Genomic DNA, 27,966 nt, shown 5'->3' with positions numbered 1-27,966 from the left:
TTGGGTTTCCTCTGGACCCTGGAGGGCCCCGCCTGCACATTGCTGTGAGATTAAAGGCTGGTGCCCGGCACAGGACCTGGAGCTGGGCGACACTCCCCAGTCACAGCAGCAGGCCTGCAGAAGGGGCCCCACCCGCAGCCCCCACCCACAGGCCCCACCTGAGTCACAAAGGGAAGGTTGTCCGAGAAAAGCTGCTGGCCTGTCCAAGGAATTCCTTTCCTGTATAAGGGCAGCGGATCTATTACCAGGCAACTCAACACCCCTCCGGCCCTTGAGAGGGGCTGGCGCAACAATGGACGTTTATTTGTGGGAGTTAGGGTTGCCGTAGTGGGAGGAACAGACCTTGAGTCAGGTCATTGTGCACAGGTCTGCCTCTCAAAAGATACATGACCTTGGGAGGCTCCAGAGGAGTGCTCAGAGCTTCTGGCCCCTCGTCTGTGAAGAGGGGTACCGCCACCCTCCACCCAGGTTTCTGAGGCCCACGAGCTACACACACGTAGCGTGCAGTTGTTAAACCCGAAAGCCTCAGTCAAATGTGAGCGATTGTCCTTCCACTTTCTCACGGCTCAGCTTCCACAGGCCCCTGAGCAAACGCTCGCACACACCCGTGTTGGATGCATTAAAACTGGTCAGGGGAGTCTGGCCCAAGTCTCTGCCGTTCTCTCCCTCCCTCCCGCTCACGCACACCGCAGCTCCGGATCCCTTTCCCTGGTGAGCACCTGAGAGGAGGAGACTTGCTTCTCACGCCTTCTCCCAGGACCACTTTTAAGGAACTGCCGACAGTACACGGCAGCCTGAGTGGGGACCTGCTTTGATGAAAAGCCCTGGAGCTGATAGGCCTGAGAGGCAGTCGCGGCGAGAACAGGCAGGCCGAGTGGCTGGGACCTGGGCGAGGAATGGCCCACCTGGGCGTGACTCTGGGCCTCCCGACATGCCCCGCCTCCCTGGCCCTCTGACAGCACTCACAGAAATCTGCTCTATGAGAGAAGATGCCACTCAAGTGTCGGAGAGACCTCTGGTTCATCTGCCAAACCGGCACATTCTTCCAGATGGCCTTTTCCCCGGAAGAGGGACACAGGCCTGTGGTGGAGAAGAGAGCACGGGACCGGGAGGCTGGAAGCCAGGACAGTGGCCCCAGCTCTGCTGTTGCCACCTGGGGCAGGCGGTCACTTGATCTCGCCAATGTCCCCTTCAGCTTTTGAGCAGGTGTGGCAGGTGAACCAGACATTGATTGTGATGCCATCCAACTTCTTACTCTACGGCAGACTGGGCTGCACCCTTGGCTTATTTCTCCTTGGCCTTGCTCCCCGCCCCCCCCCCACTCCCCCTCTGTGGGTTGCTTGGTAAACCCTCTGAGGGCCTGTCAATACTCTTAGCATCTTCCAGCAGATAAGAATCCCAAATAACAACCAAGTACATTACTATCCTACCCGAGTTGCTACTTGAACAGTGAAGAAGAAAAAATGGCCTAGTAATTGAAAAAAATCGATCCTTCCAGAATTCTGGAGATACTAGTGCTGATGGGCATACTGCTCCAATGCCGAGGCATTAATAATTGAAGGTGACTTGGGAGAAGTTCCACTAAACACCCAACGAGAAAGTCTACTGTGGGTATTAGGTGGGTGGGGAATTAGGAGGGTGAGGGCCACAGCTGTGATGACCTTGTTCCGGAGGCCAAGGGTGCTCGTGGCCAACAGTGTCAGTGCCCAGGTGGTGATGCCTCATTCTGGGGAACTGGGAAGTTACACGCACATTGATCTGCACGTGAATATTGGCCTGGACAAGCCTGGACTAAAATGATCGCTGGCACGGTGATGGGCATAGAGCACATCCAGGTTACTCTCCAGGATCCGGCCTTCTAGTTGCCAGTGGCCCTGGTCCAAGTCCTCCATGGACAAAAACACCGAGTTCAGCATCTGAAGCGCCAGATCGCTCCAGCTGGGTCGGGGAGGGCAGGCAGGGGAAAACGAAACACACAGGTGTGCCCAACCTAAGTTGAGAACTGATACTGCCCAGCGAGTGCGCTGACGGAAATGGCTGGAGGTGTGGCAGCTCAGCTGGGTCTGGGGTGGCTCTCTGCGGGGCGGGGTGCATGGACGGAGCGGTGCGCTCCGGAATGGGAGGGAAGCCCGCTTAGAAAAGGAGGTGGACGGCTGGGAAGGTAGATGGGAGGCGTCTGGGAAGGACCCCTCACACTTCTGAGTCCGACACCTGCCCTTGCAGAGTAAGGTATGTACGAGTGCACACAGGCACACCTGTTTCAGAAAGAGCCCTTGATGAATCAAGGAAAACGAGGGGAGGTGAGCGAGGAGACTCAGGACACGGCCCACGGAAGCACTGAAGGCCACACCCAAGAGGCGGAGTCGAGGATCACAGCGGCAGGAACCTGCAGCTGGCTCCTGGGCAAACATAACAGCATCGTAAAATCCCTCTTCGATTGGGGCCCAATTGTGTGATGGAAGGAAGTCACTCCAACCTCCGCGAGCTGTTCCGGATCCCAAGCAGAGCCAGTGTGAGGAGATGCTGACACCGGAGGCGGCCGGAGGGGCCGGCTGCGGGAAGGGCCTGGGGGAGGCAGGAAGGGTCAGTGAACACACTACAGGGTGGTCTGGAAGAGGGCTCCACGCCCACCGCGTTCCGGAGACGTCCTCCTCACACGGACACGTTTGAGGAGCAGCAGCAGGCAGGGTGAAGACAAAGGGGTGAAGAGTTTCTATGCAAAGACACACGCTTTTTGATGACCGCTACAGAAAATACCACAGGAGCAAAAGCGCAGAACTGAGGCCCTGCACAGGGCAGGGCTGGGGGAGGGGGGGGGAGGGGGTGCGAATTGGACCAAAGGAATCAGGAAGCAAGCTGGTCACCAGGCAGGATCTACAGTCTCTCTTTATGCCCCCCAAATGTCATCTACCAACTACTCAAATGTCACCTGTTCACGTCTAGCCTAGTTTAAAATGTGAAGAAACCACAGTAGCAATTCTCTTATGGAAGGGGTTTGGGGCCAAGGTCAAGCTGATGAGAACCTTGCTTTTAGCACTGAATCACACAAGACTACCCCCCTGAACGTGGGCATTAGCTGGAGGCTGCGGTCAGTAACAAAGCTCGGTTTAAATTAACGGGGCCCCTTGGGGAGGAGTCCAGATAGTACGGGAATGATGAGCCCCGAGGTGACCCCACCCCCCCCCAGAGAAAGCACCGGCTTCGGGGGCGTGTCCAAGTGTGGTTTTGATAACTACCCACCACCGTGGAGCATTTTCCCTGAAATATAAAGTAACTTCACCATGGAAGCCACACACAAAGAAATGAACACAGTAAGGTCTCATAACGGACAAGGTGTTTTTTTTTTAAATATATCTTTATTTGTCAAACTCAAAGCTCTATTTCATCAAGTTCTAATACATTTTGCATTGATAAATGATTTTACCTGCTTCACGTAGGAAGGTCAGTGACCGTCACACCAAAGAGGAACCCTCATGCATCCTAGTAAATTACTATTTCAAAGGCTATGTGCACCTAGCATAACAAAAGCTTCCAATTTAGTTTAACCTAACAAGTATCTTATTTTTGAACTGTATTAATTTGGAAGTTAATGGATAAAAAAATCTTAATTTTCCTAAAGCAGCTATTTTTTTCATTCATTTAAAAAAAAAAAAACAACAAAACCAGATGGCTTGAGCTTTCAAACACCCACAGATCCGCGTTATTGAATGACTTCCTCTTTAGTGGACGGTCTTCTCACCTTCCTGGGCAAACACACACAGCAGTTTGCACCGACTCGCACTAACCCAGGCAAAACTCCAAGCATTTTCTTTTGCTGACACTTAGCCGTTTTTTTTTTAATTTTATTTTTATAAAGTGATAGGTCAATAAGATTTAGAACTTGAACTCACAAAAAAAGCATTTTCTTTCCTGATCCTCACCTTGAAGTCTCCACAAATAATCCTGAAAATTTGTCAGGTCTTTTTAAATATACCACCTTCCTCCAAAACACACACACACACACACACACACACACCACCCCCCCACCCCCACCCCGGTCCTCTGAACGTAACTGGCGGTAGGTATTGGAGTATGTTCCAAGGTCAGCTGTGAGATTCTGGTCTCTGCCAGATTAAGGGTATGAATTGAACCTTGGCCACTGAAGTTCTCTCACCTTACAGAATCCCCCCCAAAGGCTTCTCTTTCATGGGGAGCCCCAGACAGACAACCCACGAGTCACAGCCCTGGTGGGCATTGGGGTCTCTTCTCACAACTGGGTAACTATCATTTAGTCTCTAGAAGAGGACATTTGAGCTCGAATCCAGCTGTACCCTAAAACAAGGCAGTGGCCCCAAAAAGTTAACAAGAAGGGAGGTATTCTGAAAGTTAGGAAGTTGCTTTTGAGTGGCACCACTTCCCAAAGTTAAGAAAGCAGCACTAGCTCCAATCCTCACCTACCAGGAAGGTAAGGGGCCAGTGCTGGAGGGGAGGCTGAAGAACAAGCAGATTTGGGCTTCAGCCATTCGCTTACTAATGCATCACCCAAAAACACACACAAAGAACTCCACAGGTTCACACACAGCTCACCATCTCCAGAGAAAAATCAAACTCGGGGGAGCGGGGGGACTTAAATGTCAAACCACGATAGTTGCCAAAAAGCAGAAACCCAGCGGCTTTCCTCCCAGACTCCCCCACCCGCCAGTCCTCCAGGGTGTGGCTCATGCCGTATCCCACAAGTGGTCAGCAGGAACCCTGATTTGAAGGTGTTGGTGACACGGAGTTTGGTTTCAGAGTTGCAGTTACTGAGTGAGGAATAGCGTCTCACTGCCAAGGTGAGGTTTAAGGCTGAGACTGGAGCTCAGGGCCAGGAACTGAGTGCGCACCCTCTGCCAAGACAAGGGAAAAGGTACTGTTTGAATCTCACTGCTGTTGCCCTGGTTCCAAGACGCAGGCTGGGGTAACGAGCTGCACACTCGCAGAAAGCATCAGAAAACTGTTCAGAGCCCCGAAGCAAATGAGACTGCTTACATGTATGCGAGAACTTGCACTTGAACTTTAGTGCCCTTGGCCACTGCCAAGTTTCATGTTACTCAACACACAGAAAAGAACCATCACAGGACTCAGCACAGCTTCGGAGTACCTGGTGCTTGTGAGCTGCATGAAAGGCAGGTTTCAGCTAGAATTTCCAGACACCTGAAATTCAAGGTTACCTGGTCTAGTCTGAGGCAGGCAAAAAGCTCACAGAGCAGGTGGAGACGCCACTAGCCCTGGGTGATATTCCACAAGTACAGCTTTGGTCAGTGTGGCTTTGTACCCTGATGGTTCTAGAACCATGCCTGCTCTCAGGCTCCAGAACAGCTGGGCTGCCTAAGGGCTTTAGGTGAAGAGACCGCCAAGCTGGTCATCTTGCAATGGTGGGAAAGGACTGGAGGCTGGGGACTCCTAGCATTTTCCATGCTTCCCTCCACTCTTGAAGGACTAGTTCCAGCTAGGGGGGTGGGAAGAAAACAAGCAGAAAGAACTCCAAGGAGAAACTGACATTTAATGGCCTGATGCGGTTCTGGTCCCTTCTTCGTTGGAGCCTCGCTGCCCAGTCCCCCACGCCTCCCGGTGGGTGCAGTCCCGACGGCCGGTGGCGAGAGCTTTTGTTGGAGGCTCCATCACATTTCAAAGCTTTGGTTACACAGATCTGTCATTTTTGAGCAAACATGTGGCCATCTGACCACAATGGCAGTCTATTCAGGTCATGGATGGTCATGTCGTTTTCGAAGTTGGGATTCATTCTTCTTTCACTGCCCCCCTTCTAACACCCAAGCACCCCGCCCCTCCCCTCCCCCGTCAAACTGGCCTTGACTCAAAGCCAGTGCATTCAGACATGACTGGCTCCCAGAGGAACAGGAGCTGGTTACACTCAGAAGTGGCTTCTCTTCACCCCATACAGCACAACCTGGAAACCAGCTAAGCCTCGGGGTCCGGCCAGGCCCCATCTGCTTTTTAAGAGGACCAAGACACCACATTCTAGAAAAAAACCTGAAAATATAATCTTCAAATAAGGTAAAGCACTCGCTTCCTATTCAGCATTTCTGTAAGAAGGCAACTTCATGGCTTTATTAGGGCAGGAGGAAGCACTCACTCGGGGCCGGGGTTTGCGCGGCCGTGGGACAGATCTAAACTCAGGAGCCGCGCGATGGCACCACCGCCCAAACCAGGCTGGCTGGCAAGATGGGGTTTCTTCGCCCTGGACACCCTGCAGTGATGCTCGCCAAGAGATCACACAAAAAGTCTCAAAACACAACATCCCTTAACTCAATCTACTGGGAAAGCAGCAGCCTAGAGCGCTCCGGTTTGCTAAGCTTGCTTTCGACTAGAGGTTAGTTAATACTGTTCTCCTTCTAAAGTGCAGAATATAAACAGGTGTGGCCAAATCTACCGGCATCAGGAGGATTATTCTCCGTTCACACCACTGACCCCCAAACACGCCAGGACTGATCGCCGCAAGGCGGCCGTCACACGCAGGCCCACCTGGACGCCAGCCCTGGACGCGCGGGGGCAGCGGGTCCCATTCTAAAGCAAAGTGAAGCCAAAGATATCTGCCCACCAGGGCAGATCACTCCACAGGCTGCCCAGTTTTATTGAAATTCCTGAATTCATTTGCTGTCAAAAAACAAAAAACAAACAAAAAAAAACAGAGAAGGAAATGACTACTTTTGAACAAAAAAAAACCAAAAAAATCAGCCCAAGTACTCCAGAAAAACAGCTTGTCATACTTGGAATGCGACCAGAACGGGTTTCCAGTGAACACACACGAGACCCTCACGCGTCAGTTCCTCAAGTGACCCCAGACTGGGCACAACCCTTAGTCTGAGGAAGAGCAAGACAAAAGTGACCAGCCGCTGAGGGAAAAAGAAATGTCAGTCGTAAAAACTCCTTAAAGAAAAAGTGGACATCCAGGTTTCCTATGCACACCCACTCCTACCCCCACAATTCTGGTTTAACATTGTGTTCCACGCTTTATTTTTTTCAAGTGACGTTTCACGCAGAGGTCTTTTTTCTTTTTTCCTCTCGGCAATCTCACACAGTTCCTCACAGGAGCACGGCATCTAAACCGTGGGGCACCCCGGCCAGACCGGCTTCGGTTCACCGGTGAGAGGAGTCCTTGGCTCCGCAGACACGGAGCAGCAGCACACGCAGCGCCGTCCTGGGGACGCACCTGAAGTCACACGGGAGACCCTCACGGTTGCCATTTTCTGCCTGACTACAACTGATGCAGGGAAACAGACCATCGGCACAACTTTCACGTAACGGAGAGTCCCCTGCGGGCGCCCACGGAGCCTTCTCCAGGCCCCAGTGAGAAGGCAGGCGGCTCCATACTTCTCACACCCCGCCCGGGCGGGTCCCCAACCTGGGTCACCGCACAGAGCTCGGACCTCCCCGCGCTCACGCGGGGGGGTCAGGATGGGGTAGTGTCTGTCTCGGAAAGATGTGGATAAGGCCGTACTTCCTACAGCTTTTTCCAAAGTGGCACCGGAACAGTGGGTCCCTTTAGGGTTGGCTCATGACACACGGCAGACCCATTCCAATGGGCAAAGAAAACAAAGAAGAATCAGAGCTGAGTTCCCCTTTAAGAGGCAAACACCTACATCTAGAAGGAGGCTCCCCTACCTGAGAGCCCCTGCCCTACGGGGGTCCCCGCTGCAGGAACCCTCAGGTCTCAGCGTTAGTTACAAGGCAGCCAGGTGGGGTAGGGCTGGCTGTAGGTCACTGGAGGCTGGGCGATGTAGTAGTTGTTGAAGTTGCCATCACTGACGTAGGGAGCCGGCTGGTAGTAGCAGGTGACGTTGGTGGCGCTGGGGATGATGTTCTGCTCGGCCAGCACGCGCAAGGCCAGGAGGGAGATGAGGTTCAGGGTCTGCCTCCGCTCGTGCCCCATGAGGCACACGGTGCTCTCGTTCACGACCCTGCGCAGGATCATGAGGTAGTCGTACTTGCTCCTCTCTCCTTCGGCGAAGTGGTTCTGCAGGTAGGTCTCCAGCTTCCTCTGCTGCTCCAGGATGTCCGGGAAGTCGATGAAGAACCTGGAGCACATGTAACGCTCCAGGGTTTTGATTTCCTCCTGGTCTGCGGGCTTGAAGTCCCGCACGAGGAGGTTGCTGTACTTGAGGAGCCCCCCGCCCCGGATCTCCTCGGGGTTCTTGGTGGCGATCAGTCTGTTCTGCAGGTGGTGGAAGGCCTCCTCGAAGTCCCCGTACATACTCTCCCCGATCACCGTGGGGTGGAGCTGCTCGGAGATGGGGTGGCTGGAGCAGTCGTAGAAAAAGAGCAGAGAGTCCAGGGTGATCTGGAAGGAGTCCACGCTGAACTCGAACTGGCGCCGGATGGAGTCGACGAACTTCAGCTCCACGTTCCTGCCGTTCTTGTTGGAGAGGGAGATGAGGCTCCAGCGGTCGGGGTCTGCGCACACCTTCACCAGCTTCTGCACGTAGGCCTCCTTCAGGGTCATCGGGCTGATCTTGAGCTTGTTCACGCCCTCCGGCAGGAAGTTCAGGAGGGAGCACAGCACCACATCCTTGACCAGCTGGAACTCGACCTCGGTGGGAAGGGCCACGTGGAAGATGAGGTCCAGGTCTTTGCACCCCAAGCCGTTGTCTTTGACCAAGACGTGGCCTGCGGCGGAGCCGTTCAGCCGGACGTCCTGCACTCTGATGCCTGCCTCTTCCAGCTGGCTGCGGACGGTCTGGACGATGTCCCTCAGGGTCATCTCCAAGGTTGGAAAGTTGCCTCGCCCGTGGATGGGTACGACCTCGGTCAGGACTTCATGCAGCCGGCTAACCTGGTCCCAGTTGAGCACGCTGAAGGACACGCAGTCCCTGGTGCTGCTGCTGTCCTCTGCCATCTTGGGGGAGTTCTGGCCAGGGAAACTGAAAGTGAGGGGTGAGAAACAGAGTTAGGGTTCACTGCCACTGGCAAAGCAGCTCGGGGGACTCAGGGACGATGCTGATTTTTCTTTGAACCTGTTCCCGTAAACAGTGGTGAGCGGATCTACCGCTGGGTGTTGCTGTGAGGGTTAAGTGAGTCAAATACGTAAACACCAGTGCCTTCGTGAAGTAAGGCCAAGATCCACACTTTTCTATACCAAATTGGGCAACTTCATCATCTTGTTTTATGTGCTTGTTTTGTTTCCCTTGTTTGGCCCATGGCGGGGGTGGGGTCAGGTTGGGCCAGTTTGTGCGAAGGGAAGGAGACAAACTCATTACACCAAGTAACCTGGACACAGCCTTAGCCAACAGAAGGCCTATGGGCTTTGCTAAGTTTCCTTGGTTTCTGTGAAAACCACCTCTCTTGCCCTTGGCTCCCTCCCTGCATCTTGAACTGGCTGACACCTAGGCCACATGCAGAACATAGGAGCCCCAAGAAGGGACTTCCCTCACTCTGTGACGAGATGAGTTCACAGCTCTGGGCCACAGCCACCGAGAAGAGGGAGTCGGGTCAGCACTGCGCACACAGACATCCTGTTAGCAAGAACCCACGTCCTTCTCCGGTATGGGAGTGGCCCGCCCTCTGAGAGGCACTCCCGTTACCCAGGGCGGGACCCAGGAGCTGCGTGAATGACGAGATTCCTGGGTTCCGAGGGGTCAGGTCGGCTCTGCAATGGAAGGACTCTGCCCAGCAAGGAGGCCTGCACAGCACGCAGGAAACTTCCTCAGGGGAGTCAACTTTCAACTGCATTTTGAAAACTACCTAGTCCCTTGAAACTACCCAAGGAGCCAAAAGCCGGCACTCAGGAGTAAGAGAAAAACATCACTGCTCACACTTGACCTATCAGAGCCACAAAGTCACCAAAGTCATTTTCAACTAAGGTATGCTTTGCAGAAAATGAAATGCAACAGATTCCCAGATGTCGAAATAGCATGTTAAAAAACGCTGATGTGGTAAGGGCAAGGTGCCTGTGGACCCACGGGGGTCAAACATTAGCTAGGGATGGAGGGGCTACAACACAAGGTCAAGGTGCTGTCCTCAGATGGCACGATGAAAGGTTCTCCCTCCCCCTTCACCCTTCTGGCTTCCTAGACAAATGCCAAGTCCGCCCAATGACCTCTGCCATTGCCCATCTGGAAGCTGCTGCTTCTGAATGAGCATCCAGCACAGGCTGACCTGAGGTTCAACCTGGAGTGTCAGTCTTACCCTGGGGCTGGGGATCCCTGCTTCCCCTACCCGCTCCCATCGATGGGTGGTTGTCAGGGTCAGGGTCCCCTGGATGCAGTGAGCTGAGCTTTCCCGGAGCTGCCCACTGAGGAGGTAGGTAAGAACACACCCAGGCGGTGTGTGGCAGAGAGAACATGTGACGTGAAGGTGGACTCCAGAAGTGTCCTCTGACTGGGGTGAAGGGGAAGCCCTCTTATGAGGACGGGACACTGCAAGGCAACATGAGCTCATGGCTGGAACTGAGGGGCCAAGGCAGCTCACGGCCAAGACCTGGCAGTGTCCAGTCTGGCCCTCGGCGCCCTCCTCAGGCCGATCACAGGCTCCCACCCAGGTTAAGGGACTGAATTGGCTTGGTCGGAGCTGGGAAGGTTGAGCTCCAGGAGGACCAGTCTGAAGGTGATGCTCCTCTGGTTTCATGGCAGAAAAGTCATGCCAATGGGGGGGGGGGGGTAAAGTTTCCCCTCAAACCTGTTTGGATGGCATTAAAAAGCTCTCAGCTATCTGGACCGTCTTCCCACAGCACTAAGCTCAGGAGACCAGGCAGAATTTGTGAGGAAATACTTAATGCTCATTGTAGCTGGCGTTAAGGGTCAGATTGGAGGCGGCGGTTTTCCTTCCTAATGTGCTTTGTGGGCACCGTTCTCTCCGCCCTTTTCGTGATGAGCATCCCGTGCACTCGCGCCTGTTATGTAGGGCACGACCCAACCCAGTGCGAAGAACCACAGAAAGGTGTGGCGGGGGCTGTGCTTGGAGCCACTGCTAAGCTAGCCGTGATTTGGTGACACAGGTGTCAGTCAGGTGTGCTGATCTACCTGTAAAAATATAAGTGGGGAGCCGCAATCCAACCTAACACTTGGAGTAGAAGGAACAATTAATTTTAAGAAGATCACCATGAAGAACCTTAGTCACGGTCCAGAGAATAACTGTGGGAATGGCTCTTGACTCATGCCTTTCTTTCTGAGTCATTAAAAAAAGGAGTCGTGGAGAGCTAAAGGCAGGAACACCCCACATCTGGAACAGGGGTTCTTAACTTCAGAGGAGGGGCGCTGAGACCAGGGAGCGCCTGAAGAAAGCTATCACGCCTCCTCCCAGGGGAGAGAAAGGCACAGACAGGAGAGGTTTCGTGTATTTTTAAACCTCTGAACTTGCAGTAGGTTCAATGTTAGAAGCTGTTTTAGGCTGAGTGTTAGTAAGGTTCTCCTGGGAGGAGGGGCGGGAACAGCCAGAAAGGTCACGGGAAACAGAAATGATGTGCGTGAGCCCCATTGGAGGGATCGCAAAGCCACCCCCACTGGGATACTGCATGAAAAGCAGACAAATCGGTGGGAGAGAGTTTTTAAATCGAGGAATAGAATCTATTAATAAGGGGAGTCAGTATATAATAAAGTAGCCACTTACGAATAATAAAGAGAAAAAATCGTGGGACATCTGGATAGTTAATTAAATTTTAAAAAATAAGTTGGCTCCTTACTGTGTGCCAAACTAAGATCTAGATGGATGAATCAAAAACTTCAGTATAAAATATGAAACCCTATGAGTATTAGGAAAAAACCATGGAATTTATAGATTTACATAGAGTAGGTATTCCTCCTACCTAAAAGTCCCCCCAAATTGATACATTTGCCTATAGCAAAATTAAAATGTCTGCATGGTAAAAATGCTATGAAGAAGTTAGAAGACAAAGAAAAATATTTGTAACATGAGGCAAAGTATTCGTTTCTTCCATGAATAGTGAGCTCCCACAGATCAGAAACACTAGAACCCTAATAGAAGAAGGGGCCCTGGCTGGTGTAGCTGAGTGGATTGAGCGCAGGCCTGAGAACCACACGACCATGGTTCGATTCCCAGTCAGGGCACATGCCTGGGTTGCAGGCCAGTTCCCAACAGGGGACTCTTGAGAGGCAACCATACATTGATGTTTCTCTCCTTCCCTCCTCCCCTTCCCCTCTAAAGATAAATAAATAAAAACTTTAAAAAAAAAAAGAAGGGTCATAGGACACGAACAGAGGCTCAGGTGTGTAACACACCCAACCTCACCCTAAAGGGACAGGCAAGTTAAAACTTCAGTGTGGCCTTGTCACCCATCGGACTGGCAGACAACCAGCAGCAGTCACTTTGGGTACAGTGCCCGGGGGGTTCTCTCTGGAGAACAATGTGGCACCCTCGGTTTTCAGCGGCTGTACCCGTGGACAGGGCAACGCTACTTCTGGGCTGTCTGCAGCGGGTTTTACCCCACGGGCACCCTTGCAGCTGTGCACAAGACTATTCATCACAGACATATTCATAAAGCCCCAGGCACACATTTGTCCAAAAGAAGGGTGATGGCTCTGTGTGAGTGAGTGTGAAATGCTCATCAAGATTGGGTAATGGAAAAGCAAGTGCAAAGATGTGTGCAAAAGTACAAGCCTGCACTTACACACCCACACTGTCTCTGGAAGGACACACAGCAGTCCGGCCTGCACCAAGGAGCACTTCTCCGTCAGGAGATGGGGGACAAAGGACGATTTATTTTATCCCTTTTGAACTTAGAGCCGACACACGTTGAGAAAAGTGTGTCGGAAAAGTTGAGAAAAGTTGAAATCATATTCTCTGTGTTCTGAAGTCTTTCCCTGTGAGCCTCCAACTTAATTCTTTCTGTTCCTTTCTTAGCCCTCCCTGCCACCCCCATAACCACGGGATGCAACCACACACACTTAGAAGCTTCCCCTCCAAGCCTTACCTACTGACTTCCCGAGGGGCCAGCAGGGGAGGCGGGACTAGTTTCCTATAGAATGGCTTTCGGTCAAGTTTCTACTTATGTGCTGTATAAAAGATGTCTACTGTTTACACCCCCAAAAAATAAATATATAAAAAAACCCCAAACTTTAAAAATAATGGATAAGCCATGCCATCTAGTCCCACTCCATGTTTGTTATCTGAAAATCAGTGGTTTTGTAAGAATTGCTATTTCTCATTTCAGACGTAGTACAGCCACCCTCAAAGGACACTGTTATGCTGGTGATTAGCTACAGCTGCAAGAATCTTAATAAATGCAGTAAGACACCTGTGGTTGGCTTCCTCCCTGTCACCTTCTGACACGTGCACCCCAATGGAGTTAACGTAATCTTCAGAAAAGAGCAGTGTGTGTACCAGCACAGTGCAGGGCTTGGCCAAGCCCACGGTGGGGTTTTCCCCCATTCACCACGATTGAGACACGACAGAGCTCAAGCTCCTGAAGGCGTGCATTCAGGCTGAGCTCCTGTTTGGTCCTTAGCTCGTTAGGAGAACCCAAAACGAGTTATGGAAGCCTAGTATGAAGGAATCCTGTTTTCCCCCACCCACCCAGTTTCAAACATCAGAAGCACATCTTCCAGTTCCTCAGACACACACACTGGCATTGCCAGTGAATCCAAGTTACAGGCCTTCTGCGCTCAGAGAACACACCAGAGAGCTGAGTGGCACAAGCTGAGTTTAATTAGCCGCTCAAAGTCCACATTGACTTAATCCTCACTCATTCCCAGCTCATGAAAGGCCCTGGTTAGAGGCAAATTCTAGATAAAAAATTCACAAACTAGTGACTAGGAAAAAAATCAGTGTGATGCCTGGTAAATTCAAACTAAAGTGTTTGATTTTCCCTCTTGCTGCCTGAGAAACAGAGTCATTCTATTTTGCACAGAGAACACTGGGAAGGGTAAGGACAGTAATTTCCCATTGACCTGAACATCCGGGCACCTTTTTACGAGGGAGGATGACCAGCTTCCCACCCAGTTCGAGCTGTTTAATCTTCTAAAACATTCGACTCATGATGAATGACTGTACCTTGGGTAGTCCCAACTTCCTCTTCTTCTATTACCTGACCGTCCCAGAAGGGTGGGACACACTCATGAAAAGAACACAGGTTTGCAGAGATAGCCACCAAAGCAAGAAAGCAAGCCAAGGGAGGCTGGGAGATTAAACCAAGCTCCCGGAAGATGAGCTGATGCCTAACTTATCTCCGTCCCCCACTCCCCACCTGGGACAGAACCGCTCAGTGCAGAATGGTCTGCAAACCTGTCTGTGTGGGAGCCCATCTAGGGGAGGAGAAGTCATTTCTGGTCCTGCTTCACTGTTTGTCTAGATCCCAGAAACAGGAGTGACAGTGGCCAGGGAAGCACGAGGGGACGCCAGTCTGGCGAGCAGGGCAGGCAGAGGCGATGAGAGTGCCGAGAGTATTAGAACCACACCCAGGTCTCATGGGCAGATCAACACCGGTCCCTCCTGGTGTCTGGTATGAGACCAGAGGCCGCCCAGAGTTGCTGGTGTATGTGCGGCTGGACCTCCGAGAAGTAAAAGATGGCAGGTACATATTTAAATCCAGGTGTGGGATCTTTAGCATGAAAGCTCTGGAAGCTCTCCATGCAGAGGTTTCATGGAAGCACTGCAGTTCTCTCTGCTACGGCAGCCCCCCATCCCGCCCAGAGACCTGTGGGCAGTATCCTTGTCCTCCCACCCGCTGTGGGTTTAAGACTACAGAGAAAACTCAAACCCATGTCGGCATTCCTTTGATGGTAAACTTCCCTTTCGCGCTTATTAGATGTTTACCCCAACAGCCTGGACCTTCCTGTTGGCACTTTCAAGCTCAGGGTGAAACACCCAGTCGTGGGCAACAGACCGAGCCTGGTGACAGACCCCAAGGAAGGCGTGGATGCAGAGCAAAGACACCTGCTGTCCCTGGCTCCTGGCTGAGAGGCGACCAGTGCACTTGTAGCTGGCATCTCCCACATAAACTCTGCTCCTCTGTCTACAACACAGGACACTTTGAGAAAAAGCTCCCTTGCATAGAAAAGCAGATGGCAATACCCATCACTAAAGCCCACCCCGCCTCCTCCCTTAGCTGGCTGAGTGAATGAGAGCCTCAGTCGGGGTCTGTTTCTTTGCTTCCTGGAAAAGGAAGGTGTAGAAAGGCGCATGGAAAAGCAAAGGAGAGGGCACTTAGCGTGAGCTACTGCACATCAGTTCCCATCTCACTCGCGCTCCAGCCATCCTCTTCCCTCCACTAAGCCATTAGGACCAGGAATGATTAAGTGAACTGTCTCCAGATCCCCAGTGTCTTGGAATTGGACCACTTCCACCAGTTCTTGCTGCTAATAAAGTGATCTTTCCTAAAACAGAGGTTTGATCGGTCCTGTCCAAAAAAAAAAAAAGAACCAAAAGGAGAACCGTCTGTTAACCACGCAGCTGTGCAAAGCTCGAGCAGCTGCCCTTCGGTGCCTGTGCAGTGCAGACGCCGGCTGGGCCAAGGGCAGTGGTCATCCTCAAGGACGCCGAGGTGGCTCTGAGGGCAGAGAGGCCCGGAAGAAGATAACTCATTGCCCACCGTGTGGTGCGGGAAATCCCATTTCTCAGTGGGGATGCACATCAGTTGTTTCATCACTGAACGTCTTACCAACAATCCTACCCACATCCCTTCCCCACAGGCTGACTGTACCACTTCCTCAGACTACAGCCTTCCCACCAGATGCAGAGCCCCCCAGGGGCTCTCTGTGCGGACAGAGCCATGGCCAGGGGACGGCCAATGGGACGGATATTTAGCCAGGTGTTCAGATAGGAGCCACCAAATTCTACTCGACAACATCCCAAATGCAAAGGGGCCTTGTGCGGATTAATGCGCTGACCCCCCTCAGCATCCCTGGCACGAGATGCCGCCGTGTCTCCTTTATAGAGAAGAAAGCGCAGAACTAGAAGAGACCTGCCAAACGACTGCTCAGGGACTTGCCACGGGGAAGGGGCGGAAATGGAGGTTCAAAGACCCCCTGGAGGTGGATACGTGAGTGTGTGTGGAGGAGTGGGGGGCAGGTAGGGCTTTGAAGACAAGCTAGTCGCTCAGGTCATTGTAGGAAAAAGACGGTAGCAAGAGGAAGGAAAGGCTTAGAAGGTGTAAAGGTTTTTATAAGATGGAGGAAAGATGTGCTGAGTCCACCCGAGAAAGGTCAGATGACAAGTGCTGAGTGCAAGGCAGAAGCATTTAGAATGGAAGTGACAAGTTCAGAAGCTCTCACCCTCAAACCCATTCTGGATTTGGGGGTGTCTGCAGTTTAGCGAGCCACTAGAACGGAAGGTAATTAAGTCTAGAGATTCTAGTGCTTAGGTTAATGTTTGCATTAAAGGCGTAGTGGCCGGGCGATGAAGGTCTAGGGCCCTCTCCTGAGGGCCCTCCACGGTGCCGGCAAGGCGGCAAGGCAGTGGTGATTTCGGAGAAAGCAAGTCCAGGAGGGGGACCCAGGAGTGGAAGGAGCTGGGACAGTCGGCTTGCTAGGCAAGCATTAAGAAGAAAAAATGAAGGCACAAGAGGAAGATTTTAGGGATGGCTGACCCTTACTTATCTGGGCAACTGAGGCATACTGATCCGCTCCCAGAACAATGCCAGCCAGGACTGGTGCCGGTGGCTGGATGGTCGGGAGAGTCCATCGGCTGACACAGCACCAGAACAGGACACTCCCGCAGACAAGAGGGTCACTACCAGATCCAGGAAACAGATAACCCAACAGAGCTGCAGAGACAAGGTAATTCTGTCTGCAAGGAGTGACCAGGACCCCACGGGTGAGCGCACACAGGGGAGCTGGAGCAGCAGCGAGAGCAGGAGCGGCCTGCCACGGGCCAGCCCACAAGTGCACGGTGACCCTGGGGCTAGACACCTGCTGCTTTTCCACCTGCGTATGGTTCAGCCCTTGAGAATCCCTCATCCTCGAGAAAAGAGCTTTGAATGGCCATGGCTTGATATATGCAGCCCCAGACAATGGGATGGGAAGGAGAAACACCAGGGTCAAGGAAGCTTTGGCTTTCTAAAGAGAAAACCTCCCTTACTCCCTGAATTCCTAGAGGGGTGAAGGCCAGAAGTTATCCAGGACCAGGGGGAAGCCTGAGCAAGCCCTTTGTCCGCGGGCTGCCAGCCCTGCCACCAGGGAGGAGGGGATGTTCCAGAGACTTCTCCACTGCCCTCAAATAGGTGAAAAAGTCACAGATAGCTGAGACACACACCTGTACATGGAATGAAGAAGTTTATGTTGAATGACAGTCCAAAGCAGCAGAACCAGATAAAATAATGCCTTGTTTAAGAAAAGGACAATGAAATACATTGTGTGCATTTCCCCGAAAGCTACGTTTACAGTTGCCCACACAAACACTCACAGACACATTCTACCTCGGCTCAAATAACCGCCCCGTGCTGTAAAGCTGTGCCCTGAGAAAACATTCCTCAGTCAGCGACACAACAACCCACAGATGGTCTTTTCTCTCTCTCAGCTCCTGATCTTGTCCAGGTCTCCTCAATCTGTTTTCTCAGGGTTATCAGCATCCTCCCAGCCACTCGGCACTGCTGTTTACCAGAGCTGAAAGAGTCGGTCTGCCTCCCACGGCAACAGGGGTGCTGCCTGAGCTACCTGAACGGAGAGGTAGCTCCGTTCAGAACCTGGGGCCCCTTTGCTGTGCACAGGCTTTCTGAGTCTGAGGGGCCCTCAAGAGTGCTTCCTCCCCACGGTGGACAACATACAGTCTTCATGGTTATCAGCAACCCGGCTCTGTCCACAGACACCGCCCTGAGCAGGTTCCAAACAGAAAGCTCGCCCCGTCCGTCAAAATAGGATGCTTCAGCAAGTGTGGCTGGAGAGATAAGGACGCTACAAAACGGCGTGAGCAGGACGAAAACACTGGCCCCCACAGACCAGGGACAGTGCAGATGCTGCCGAGCCTAACGGGATATGCTGAAAAGGGCGCCAATGTAGCCGCTCACAAGGTCAGAACACAGACATCTTTAGGTGGGAGCCAAGCAGAGAAGCCTTGATTTTCCCAAGGTGTCAGCATTAATTGCAAACTGCTCAACTTGAATCAGAAATAATCTTTGTTGCTACTGGGTAGTTCACTCCCTCCTACCAAACGCCTCTTTCTTAAAACCAGAGATGTTACTGGTCTGAATTCATTTAGAGAGATCCCCAGAGCTGGTCTTGCTGTTTTACAGATTGACTAGACTGGGAAAATAAGATGATTTCTAGAAGGGCATCGTTTACTATAAGGATGACCAAGGTTACACGCAATCCAGTGCTTAAGGGCTGACAGCCTCCCGGTTTCCCCAAGGGCGGCTTTACCACCGAACTCGCCAGCTTAGAGTTTGGGACAGGTGTCGGCTGTCCAAACCAGGTCCTCTGTCCTGACCGTCTACTCACTAACAGCACTCCTGGGCCTCTCGGAAAGGCACGAGCCACTCTCAGGTGCTCGAATGCCCTTCGCACACATCAGACACACATACACACCCCCACTCACATATGCCGAAGCCTGAGTGGTCCCTGCTTCAGTGAGGATGCCGGTCATGCACGTGGTTCCACCCTGGTCTTCATCCTGCACCGACCCCTCCCCGTGGAGTTGACACTCACATGGCAGGGAGCTGGCCTCTAGGTCTGAGCATGACAGCGGGCCCAGCAGGCCCTCTGATGACAGTACAAATGCTGCTAAGAGCGGAAATTTGGGCAAGCAGGCAGAGTCGGGGGTGAAGGGGTGGGATCAAAGTGAAAGGGCAAAACCACGGGGTGGCACCTATTTCTGCACCCACGCCCCCTCAGGAGGCCAAGCTGCCTTGTCTTTGAAGGTGTTCCCATAGGCGGGGAGCCACACGAGGCACACCTGCAGCTCACAGGGCCATCACCATTAAGTTGGTACTTGCTGAGTCATGCGTTCTTGCCATTAGGCATTGCAAAGATGCCTTTTACTTATTTCCTGTTACAGTTTCAAATTTTAATTGTTGGAGTTCCAGCCCCCTGCCCCTCTCATATTTTCTCTGCAGTTCTTTGATTACAATTATTCTCAACTACAAAAATAATAATAATAACGTGCATTGGACGAGGAATCAAAAATGCCCTGTGTTCTAAGACGAGGGCTGACTCCCAAGGTGAGTGATTATCAATGAGCTGGCCATGGCGACTGAAGTTCCTTTCATTCTTTCAGCTATGTGGGGGCCTGTGATGTTCCTAGTGCTGTTCTAGAAGCTTCTGAGACAAAGCAAGACACACGGATCTCTGCCCTCATAGGGATTACGTCCTAGCTGATGTTTTTCTGCCACCACTTCATGTTAACTCTTGCCTCCCATAGAGGTAGAGTCGGAACTTGAGATGCAAGCATTTTTGTAGACCGTAGAGCCCTACACGGCCCCCTCAGCTATCCACAACCTCATGTGGCTGCTGAGCACCAGAAATGGGACAAATCCAAATTCAGATGTTCTGTGCATGTAAAATACACACCAGATTTCAGGGACTCAGCACAAGAAACAAAAAGTAAAACACCTCACTAATATTTTTATATTGATCACAAATTGAAATGATTTGTGATGTGATGAATTAAAATACTTAAAATTATCTTCATCTGTTTATTTTTACTTTTTAATGTGACTACTGGAAACCTGGTCGAGGCTCTCACATTTCTATTGGACAGCGCTGGTCTATTGTCCTTCTGATGAAGAAACCGAAGCCTGAAGTGCTCAAGGTGCTGCCGGGACCAGAACCCAGGTGTCCTCACAGCTAAGGCAGCGGCAGACAGGGAGCAGAGCAGGATCAGGACCACAAAGGGCCTGGGCATGGGGAAGCCCAGGTGCTCGGTGAGTGTCCACCGACATCTCTGCTCTGGACCTGCGCCTCTGCTGTGACTACCTTACAGTCCCCCACGTGAGTGAGAGGACTGGCCACAGCCATGCAGAGTCAGCTGGCCGGGGGGTCCTCACGCCCACCTCTCCACCATCACAAGCACAGGTGGGGGATAAATAAACAGAATGTGTTCGGGTGAAGGGCTGCCCCTTCTCTGACCCTCCCGAGGGCTAAGCAAGGTGACAGCAGCTATGTCAACACGAGGGGGTAGGAGCAGTTCATGATTCATGAATAATGCTCTTCTCACAGGTGTTTCCAGGGAGCTAATAGAGAGAGAGAGAGATGGGACTTTCTGCGTTCACCCAGCTGAAGATCTGAAAGAAGTAGAAACTAAGGTATAAAGCAGAACTCCAAAGACACCCTGAAGGGGAAAGTCACAGGCAAGGGCATCCTCAGACAGGGCAGCTCGGAAGCCACTGGGAAGGGTCCAAGGCTGGACTGAAGGATGGTAAAGAAGGAGCAGCATTAATTCGATCACCAATTTGAGTACATGTTCTGCGAGGCGAGGCAGGGCAGCTGGGAAGCCTCCTTCCAGGGGAGGCTGAGAATAAGCAGAAGTCCTCAAGCAAGGCTGGGGTCCTGACACAATACTCAGCCCCTTCCAGCAGGACGGGCAGAGCCTGAAGGTGCTGTTCCAGGAGCCTGGGGCGTAGAACTGGCCCGGGCAAGGAGAGGAGCTGACTACAGCTCCCATCAAGCGGCTCTCTGTAGGGCCCTAAACCAGGGCAGGGATGGCAATGGAAAACAAAAAATCAGAAAGACAAAGACTCAGCAGAACTGGCCACCGAGTGCACGTGGAGCGGGAAAGGCTGATCAAGCCGAGTGAGGCCGGTGCTGGGTGGATGGGCAGGGTGGGAGGGGCTGGGAGGCGGCCGGGTAACAGCCTGAGGGGTTTCAGCTGGGGGCCAATTACAGCTCCCTGTCCCTGGGCTCCAAGGCCTCCACTTAGAAAAAGGCCCAGAACCCACCCTGCATTTTTGGCTAGGAGTTTTTGATCCCCAAAGCTCTGGCACTGGCGCGGTGGCCCACCAGGACCACACCTATTTAAAGGAGCCCTGCCCCCCAGAGGAAGGGCAGCAGGCCACGTCCACTTAACCTCTGTGTGACAGGCCCTGCTCTAGGCACTGGGGAGGTGGCAGTGAGTGCACCCCCCTGCTTGCGGGGCTCACATGCTGGTCGCTTAGACAAGCAGACTGTGCCCGGAAGACCCTCGGAAGCTGCCCCAGCCCCGCCTGCATCAGAGCCCTTCCCTGGGCCTCCTCAGCACCTGGCACACAAGGCTGCCTAGGAATCACTTAACCCCTCACTGACTCCATCCCTAGTATCCCAGAAAGAAACACATAAAGCAGGTCGGTGACCAAGACCCCAAAGGCTACGAACACCCTACAGGGAGTGTTAGCACCAGCAACTGCTTCTTCACACTCGTTCTTAGCATTGTCCCAGGAAGTGCTGCCGGCACTTCTACAGCAGGCCACAGGGGGCGGCTGTCCAAAACTCGATGAATGCTGAACGGTTCATCGGGCAATTTCTTACAGAGTAGGATTAGACAAAGATGCTTCCTCTAAACCATTGAAACTACAACTCGGAGCTTCCTTATAATGATGTAGGGACGGAATAAAGGAGTCTGAGTCCAGAAGTCCCAGAAGCAGCCCAAACGGTCACCCCCACTGCTCTTCCCAGGTGACCAGAAACACATGCACACATCTCTGCCCACAGGCGTCTGCTTCATCAGAATACAGTGTATGCCAATTTAACACACCACAGGCAAAGCTCCCAGATGGCAGGACACGTTCTCCTACCTGGCCTTGTTTCTTCAGTGACAACCCACAAAGAAGCAATGGCCCTTCCTAACCAGAGTAATGTTTTATCCCAACTAACAACTCAGACTCTGCATTGCTTCCCTTATTCCCTGCCCCCACCCAGCCCCCCCCCCCAACACACCTAAAAAATAACAGGCACAGCCCAGAGTCTGGTGTAAAACCAAGAAACCCAAACACAAGCTGAACTCCCCAAACCAGCCCTGGGCTTCCACAACTTCTCCCAGTAACACCCAAAAAAGGTTTTCGCGAATCCATTCAGAGCTCATGGTTGTCTTCTTTAGTGACTGGCCCCGTGCACACAACACATGGAAGAGGAAGACCAGGTACTACTTACTTGAGCAGTTAAGCAAATGTCATTTTCTAATTCAGGATGGAATGAGTCTGATCACTGGCACTGGCAGAAAGAACAAGGGCGTGACAGTCCTCTCTAAGTTATCTTTACTGCCGGGCAGTTCCTTGGACTTTCAGAAGGACGAGGACTTCTGTTCTCTGGTGGGTAGTGCAGAATGTCCACAATCTGCTCCAGCCTTGAACGCTGGGAATGCGGGCGATGGGGAGGGCTGTTGGGAGAGGGGCTGTGGGAGGAGCTTCTGTGCCTGGGGATGGGATTTCGGGAGCTACTGCTCCTCAGGCCGGAGCCGAGGAACTGAGCCGGGGGAGCCACTGGCGCTGGGCTAAATCACGTTCATCTGAAAGTTACCCCAGCGTGATCTTGCAATGCCAGGTGGGTAGGGTGGGAGAAAAGCCACACAAAGTGCGTTGATGTGAGCTCTACATTCACACACTAACGTTCCTTATGAACTTAGGGAACTTTGCTTCAGGTAACAATTTAGAAGCCTCCTGACAAAAGTTGTTGTTTTTTTTAATGGTGTGGGACTCTCCCTACAGCTACCCAAGCAATTGTATACAGTATCGTCAAAACTCCTTTCCAAAAGCCCCTTATTGAGAGTAAGTGAACTCCAAAGACACAGGTGTACCTTAAAACATAAGGTTTCAGTTATCTCAAGTAAAAGGTTGACTCCAGAGATACTAAGTTTTCCATCTTCACAAACAACAATGGCAAAGGACAGAATTCCTGCTGGTCCAGCCCAGACCGCTGCCCTGAAAGCGAAGAGAACAGTCAGCACTCTCCAGTCCCCGTCCCAGCCCGTTCAACAGCAGGGTCTCCAGGCCCGGTCTCACCGCCCCCCTCCCCCCTCCCCCAATAATCTCTGGGGATTTCAGACTCGGCACAGTCCTTGGTAAGCGCTCCTACCCCTCCCACCTCGCTTCCTTGCTCTGATCCTTGCCAAGTTACACATGTTGAAAGGTTAGTGAAGCCAGCAACGGCCACCCTTATCCCCTTGAAGGACAGCTGGGCCAAGCCCAGAGTCAGCTTCAGGAGGATTTAATCATCTTAACTTCATTTTCTGAGGAGGTTCAGGTTCCTGACCCACCTATCCTGATACCAATTGTCACAATACAAATGATTACACAGTCTCCCCAAAGCTTACAGTAGTCGGTGCACTTTAAGCACTGCGTTGTTTGCCTGTTATAATTGCCTTAAAATCAAACAAATAAAAGTTAAAAAGCAGCAGGACTCTACTTAAAAGGACGCGGGTGGCCCTGCAGAAGCCTTCCTGGAACCAGCAGCAAGCCGGCAGGCTGAGCCGATTCCTCCCGCGGCGGCCAGCCCTAACAGCCAGTCCTAGTGAGGATGGGTGAAGTTCCCCCTCGCTTCGAGGTGGCGCCGTCTAGTTTTGCCGCCCGCCGGCGTTGTGTGGAGGCCTGCAGGCTACCACCTATAGTCTGGTTTGTCACCCACCTTCGACTCCCGTCCAAACCTTCGGGATCAGAACTGCGACACCTCCTGGGGCAGCGGCGCCTCTGAGCCACCCGTGGCACCGCTAGCCGAGTCAACTGACTGTCAGGCTTTCAGTCTACTCTGTAAGCAAGTTTCATTTCTGAAAGGGGCGGAACCAGGTCGCAGACACCACAATCCCGAGAAGTTTCCGAGAGAAGCACACAAGTCACTCGCTTAGGTCACTTTGCTGCTTATGGTGTCCACAGTATGATGTGAGTCCAAGAAAAGTGAGTGATCTCCGCCCGAGCCCTGGCACGCAGCCTGAGAAGCGCCCTTCCCCTGCCCGGCCCGATATCAGCCGCGGACCGCTGCGTCTCCAACTGCGCCTCCCCGAACCGCCACATTCGAATTCGCGCTGCGCGGGCCGATGGGATGTACTTGCGGGTGGGAGCGCAGGTGCAAGCCCGAGAGGGTGCAAGCCCGAGGGGCCGCAAGCGAGGAGGGGGTGGCGGACCCCGGGAAGCAGCCGAAGACCCCCTTCGCGTACGTCTCGGCCTCCCCGCGGTGCCCGGCCAGCGCGCAGCCCGCGGGACGCGCGCATCAGGAACTTGCCGAAGTTTGCCAAGTCTGGCCGAAGTCTCTGGAAAGTTGCAGCTCCCTCTAGGAGCGTCTCGCCTGGCCCACAGGGGAAAGGAGAGTGAAGGGAGGGTGCCACTGAGGGAGCTGCTGGGAAAGGAAGCACCTGGTCCCGTCACCTGTCCGCACCACCCCTCACGCCCCCGCGCCCCCACTGGGCTCGGCTAGAACTCGAGCTGCGCTCGGCTCGGACAGACCCCCGAGGGCAGAGCGCGCGGCTCTCTGGATCCGCCGCATCCTCGGGTCTTTGAAGGAGGAGACCCTGGACTCACCTGGGCGGTGGAAGAGGAGATGACAGAGTGCGGTCCTTGGCGTGGGCAGCCCCCAGCAGGAGCGGCACAGTCACTGCAGCCCCCAAGCAGCGGCACCAAGTGAGCCGCAAGGCCACCGCCCCCCTCGTTCTTATACGGCCTGACCACGCCCCCGTCCTCCGCCCCCGCCCCCGCCCCCGCCCCTAAGCCTGCCTCTCCCGGGAGCGAGGGGCAGGGCAGGGCGGAGCCAGCGCCCGCGGGATCCTTCCGCCTGGAAGCTGACGGTGAGGGCACTGTGGAAGGTGCCCTCTGATTGGCTCCTTAGGTGAATGGTTGCCGAGAGACGGGTAAACCTTCGCGGGAGGGAAGGGGCGGGGGGTACTAAAGGAGGTAGCATTACGCAGGCGCAATAGAGAGGGGCTGTGTCGAAACCCCGTAACTTTGGAGTTACTGGGACCCCCTCGTTTTCCGCTTTTCACTACACTCTTTTCTGCCTTTCCTATCGCACAACTTACCCCCAAGCTTTCCCCATCTCTATTCCGCTCCTTCGCAGGCTTACTTTTTTTTTCCCTATTTCTCTGGAAGTTTCGCGTTGGTTCTCTACGGCAGTAAGGAGTGAAACCCCCACTCCTACCTCTGGGGTGTGTTTTGAACTCGGAAAAGTTTATGGTTTCTGAGCCGTGGGAACCTTCCTAATTCCCCAAACTGGCTGGAGGTCATTGGGAAAGGAGTCAGCCACCTGTGTGCAGTTAGTGGGACCAAGGGCCTCGAGGAATCCATCGCCAATGCTGACACCCGGGACACCTTCAGCCCTCTGTGGCACGTCACGGGGTCAACCGTGCCTGTTATATAACGTGGGGGCGGGGCTTGGACACCACCCAGTCATTCCGTAGCAAGTGGTTTAGAGTACTGTTTCTAAATTCAGATAACCTGGGCTGGGATTTCCATTCATCACCTGCCTGTCTGTAAGGCTTTGGGCGACTAACTTAACCAACCCTCCATAAATCTCCATCTCCTCACCTGTACGGTGGGACTAGAAACGGAACAGCTTTGTAGGGTTATATAAGTATTAACTAAGAAAAGGGAAAGCTATTAGGGCAGTGGCTAATATAAGGTGGGTGGTAAATGTGTCAAACAGTAACTTATTTATCAATAAACATTTATTGAGCTTGTACTGATCCTCTACTGGGTGGTGGGAGAAAAGATTACTTCCCACATGCGGTATTTCCATGCCCTGCCCCTTCCATTCTGCCTGAAATAAATGTGGCTCGGTGTCTGCCAGGATAAAAAGAGTTCTCACATGCCTTCACTGGAGAGGGGGAAGTTCCTGGAACATCACGGAGATGAAAGATGGGTAGGAGTGCTTGCAGGGAAAGCCTCAGTGATATCCTATTGTTGGACATGCGGTCAGGATATATGGTCTGATTTCTTTTGTTTTACTTTTTTTTGAGGTATAAATTCAGTAAAGTGCACAAATGTAATGTGTACAGAACAATGAATTTCTACATATGTGTACACCCATGTAACTGCCACCCAGATGGAGACATTGACAATCTCCAGCTTCCTCATGCCCCTTCCCATTCAATGTCCCAAAGGCTAACTGCTGTTCTGGCCTCTATCACCAGAGATTAGTTTTACCGATATTTGAACTTGATACGGATACATTACATAATGCGTGTATTTTTTGTGTCTGGCTTCTCTCACTCAATAGTGTGTCTATGAAGATCATCCATGTTGTTACATGAAACAGTGGTTCATTCTTTCCCTGTACTGTGTATTATTTCATTCTATAAATATTCAATAATTTATGTACTCATTCTACTGGTGGGTGTTTGGGTTGCATCAAGTGTTGGCTTATCCCAAAAGAAGCTGCTTACAAATTATCTTTTTTCCAGTTTCATTGAGGTATATTTGACAAATAAAAATCGTGTATTTTGAAAGTGTACTACAAGATGTTCTGCTACACAGAGTGAAATGATCACCACAACCTAATTCACATATGTCACTGCACAGTTACCTTTTGGGTGTCTATGTGATGAGAATGCTTAAGACCAACCCTCTCCACAGTGTACAGGGTCCGCCAGGAGCAAGGCCTGATTGCATGTAGTTGGCAGGGTAATAACACGGGTGTAATAATTTATAGTTTTAATTTGAACATGGTCCCTAAAATGTCATATGGTGTGCTTGAGTGTGATGTTGTTATGTTACAGAATCACATGGTTATGATTTTGTAATAAAAAGGGTCATTCTTTTTGCTGGGCTCTATATAACAGTGTTTTTAGCTATAACCACCATGCTCATGGTGTACTAGGTCTCCAGAACTTACTCATCCCGTGTTTATACCCAGAGTTGGAATTGCAGGATTGTAGAGCACACACATATTAAGGTCTAAAGAGACTGGCAAACAGTCTTCCAAAGTGGTATAAAAATGTATATTCTAGCCAGTGCTATGAGATTTCCAGTTGCTCCACACCTTCGCCTGTGTTGGTATTGTCAGTCTGTTTACTTTAAAAAGGGACGAGCATGGGGCGGTGGGGTGGGGGGTGCGGTATATCCCTGGCTGGTGTGGCTCAGTTGAATGGAGCATGGTCCCATAACAAAAAGGTCATGGGTTCAATCCCCAGTCAGGCACATACCAAAGGCAATCAATTGGTGTTTCTTTCTCGTATCCATCTCTCTCTCTCTCTCTAAAAAAAATTAAAAGATGTCTTTAGTGAGGACAAATAAAAATAAAAAGGGAAGTGCATATTTCATTGTGAAGTACTTACATGTACATTTCTCTAATAATCGATACTGTTAAGCAACTTTTCGTATGCTTATTGGCCACTTTGATATGTCCTTTTGGTGAAGTGGCTGTTTAAGTTGTTTGCCCATTTTCAGGGAGTTGTCTGATCTACGAGTTCTTTACACATTCTGTGCGTGAGTCCTTTACATGTATTACAAATATCTTCTCCCAGCCTGTGGCTTTCTTTTCATTCTCTTAATGTTATCTTTTGATGAACAGAAATTCTGAATTTTAAAGAAATCTAATTTATTAATCTTATTTTTATGAGCAGTGTTTTTTGTGTCCTCTTTAAGAAATCTTCGCCCAGCCTAAGGCCCTGGAGGTCATCTCCTTAGTTTTGTTCTAGCAACTCGTTTTAGCCTTTACATATAGGTCTATGAGTCATCTCAAATTAATTTTTTTGTGCAGTTTGGGGTCAAAATTTATTTTTGCCACATGGATGTACAATTAGCTCAGTACCATTAGCAAGCAGTTTTGTTGAATAAATTGCTGAAAAATTCAGTTAAGAGAGCAAAGTGACTGGTTACTTAAAACCCAGATTGTCGATAAAAATCCAACATACATGATCACATTCAAATGAATGCAAATTTTTATATTACATTGGCCCTTGAACTATTTCTACTTTTTCAGTACCTCATGGACACCATTAGTGCAGGTAGCCTCAGGCTAGAATACAGGTCAGAAATTCTTACCTAATAACTGGTCTAGCATGGTCTGGTTCTACTTTTCTTAGGTGAAATTTTGTCCAGCTTCCTGACCTGGAGATTCTGCAGTAGGTAGGAGGAGCTAGCCAAGAGCTAGACAAGAAATTCATTATTCATATGTGTGTATACCTTTTTCTTTGGGCCTCTTTTTCATTCCTGGG

General features: G+C 51.6%; 1 protein-coding gene across 4 annotated transcripts; it reads right to left on the bottom strand.

Annotated features, from left to right (window-relative positions):
* Positions 1–7,035: 7,035 nt before the first annotated feature.
* On the bottom strand, positions 7,036–24,457 carry TENT5C (terminal nucleotidyltransferase 5C). 4 transcript variants are annotated; one of them, XM_037038703.1, is made up of 3 exons: positions 24,338–24,425; positions 22,624–22,747; positions 7,036–8,897 (listed from the first exon to the last, which is right to left on the bottom strand). In XM_037038703.1, the coding sequence occupies exon 3, from the start codon at positions 8,870–8,872 to the stop codon at positions 7,697–7,699; it is 1,176 nt and encodes a 391-aa protein (XP_036894598.1). In that variant the 5' UTR covers positions 8,873–8,897; positions 22,624–22,747; positions 24,338–24,425; the 3' UTR covers positions 7,036–7,696. The 4 variants fall into 4 exon arrangements, with proteins under 4 accessions (XP_036894598.1, XP_036894601.1, XP_036894599.1 ...); XM_037038706.1 differs by lacking the exon at positions 22,624–22,747 and having other exon boundaries at positions 24,338–24,457; XM_037038704.1 differs by lacking the exons at positions 22,624–22,747; positions 24,338–24,425 and adding an exon at positions 23,451–23,811.
* Between the last annotated feature and the right edge of the window lie 3,509 nt (positions 24,458–27,966).

The sequence above is a fragment of the Sturnira hondurensis genome, unplaced genomic scaffold, assembly GCF_014824575.4.
Source record: "Sturnira hondurensis isolate 20B ecotype Veracruz unplaced genomic scaffold, ASM1482457v3 Scaffold0024822, whole genome shotgun sequence".
Taxonomy (NCBI): Eukaryota; Metazoa; Chordata; class Mammalia; order Chiroptera; family Phyllostomidae; genus Sturnira; species Sturnira hondurensis.
Note: the sequence above shows the minus strand (reverse complement) of the source record. Positions and strands in the feature narration are given on the sequence as shown.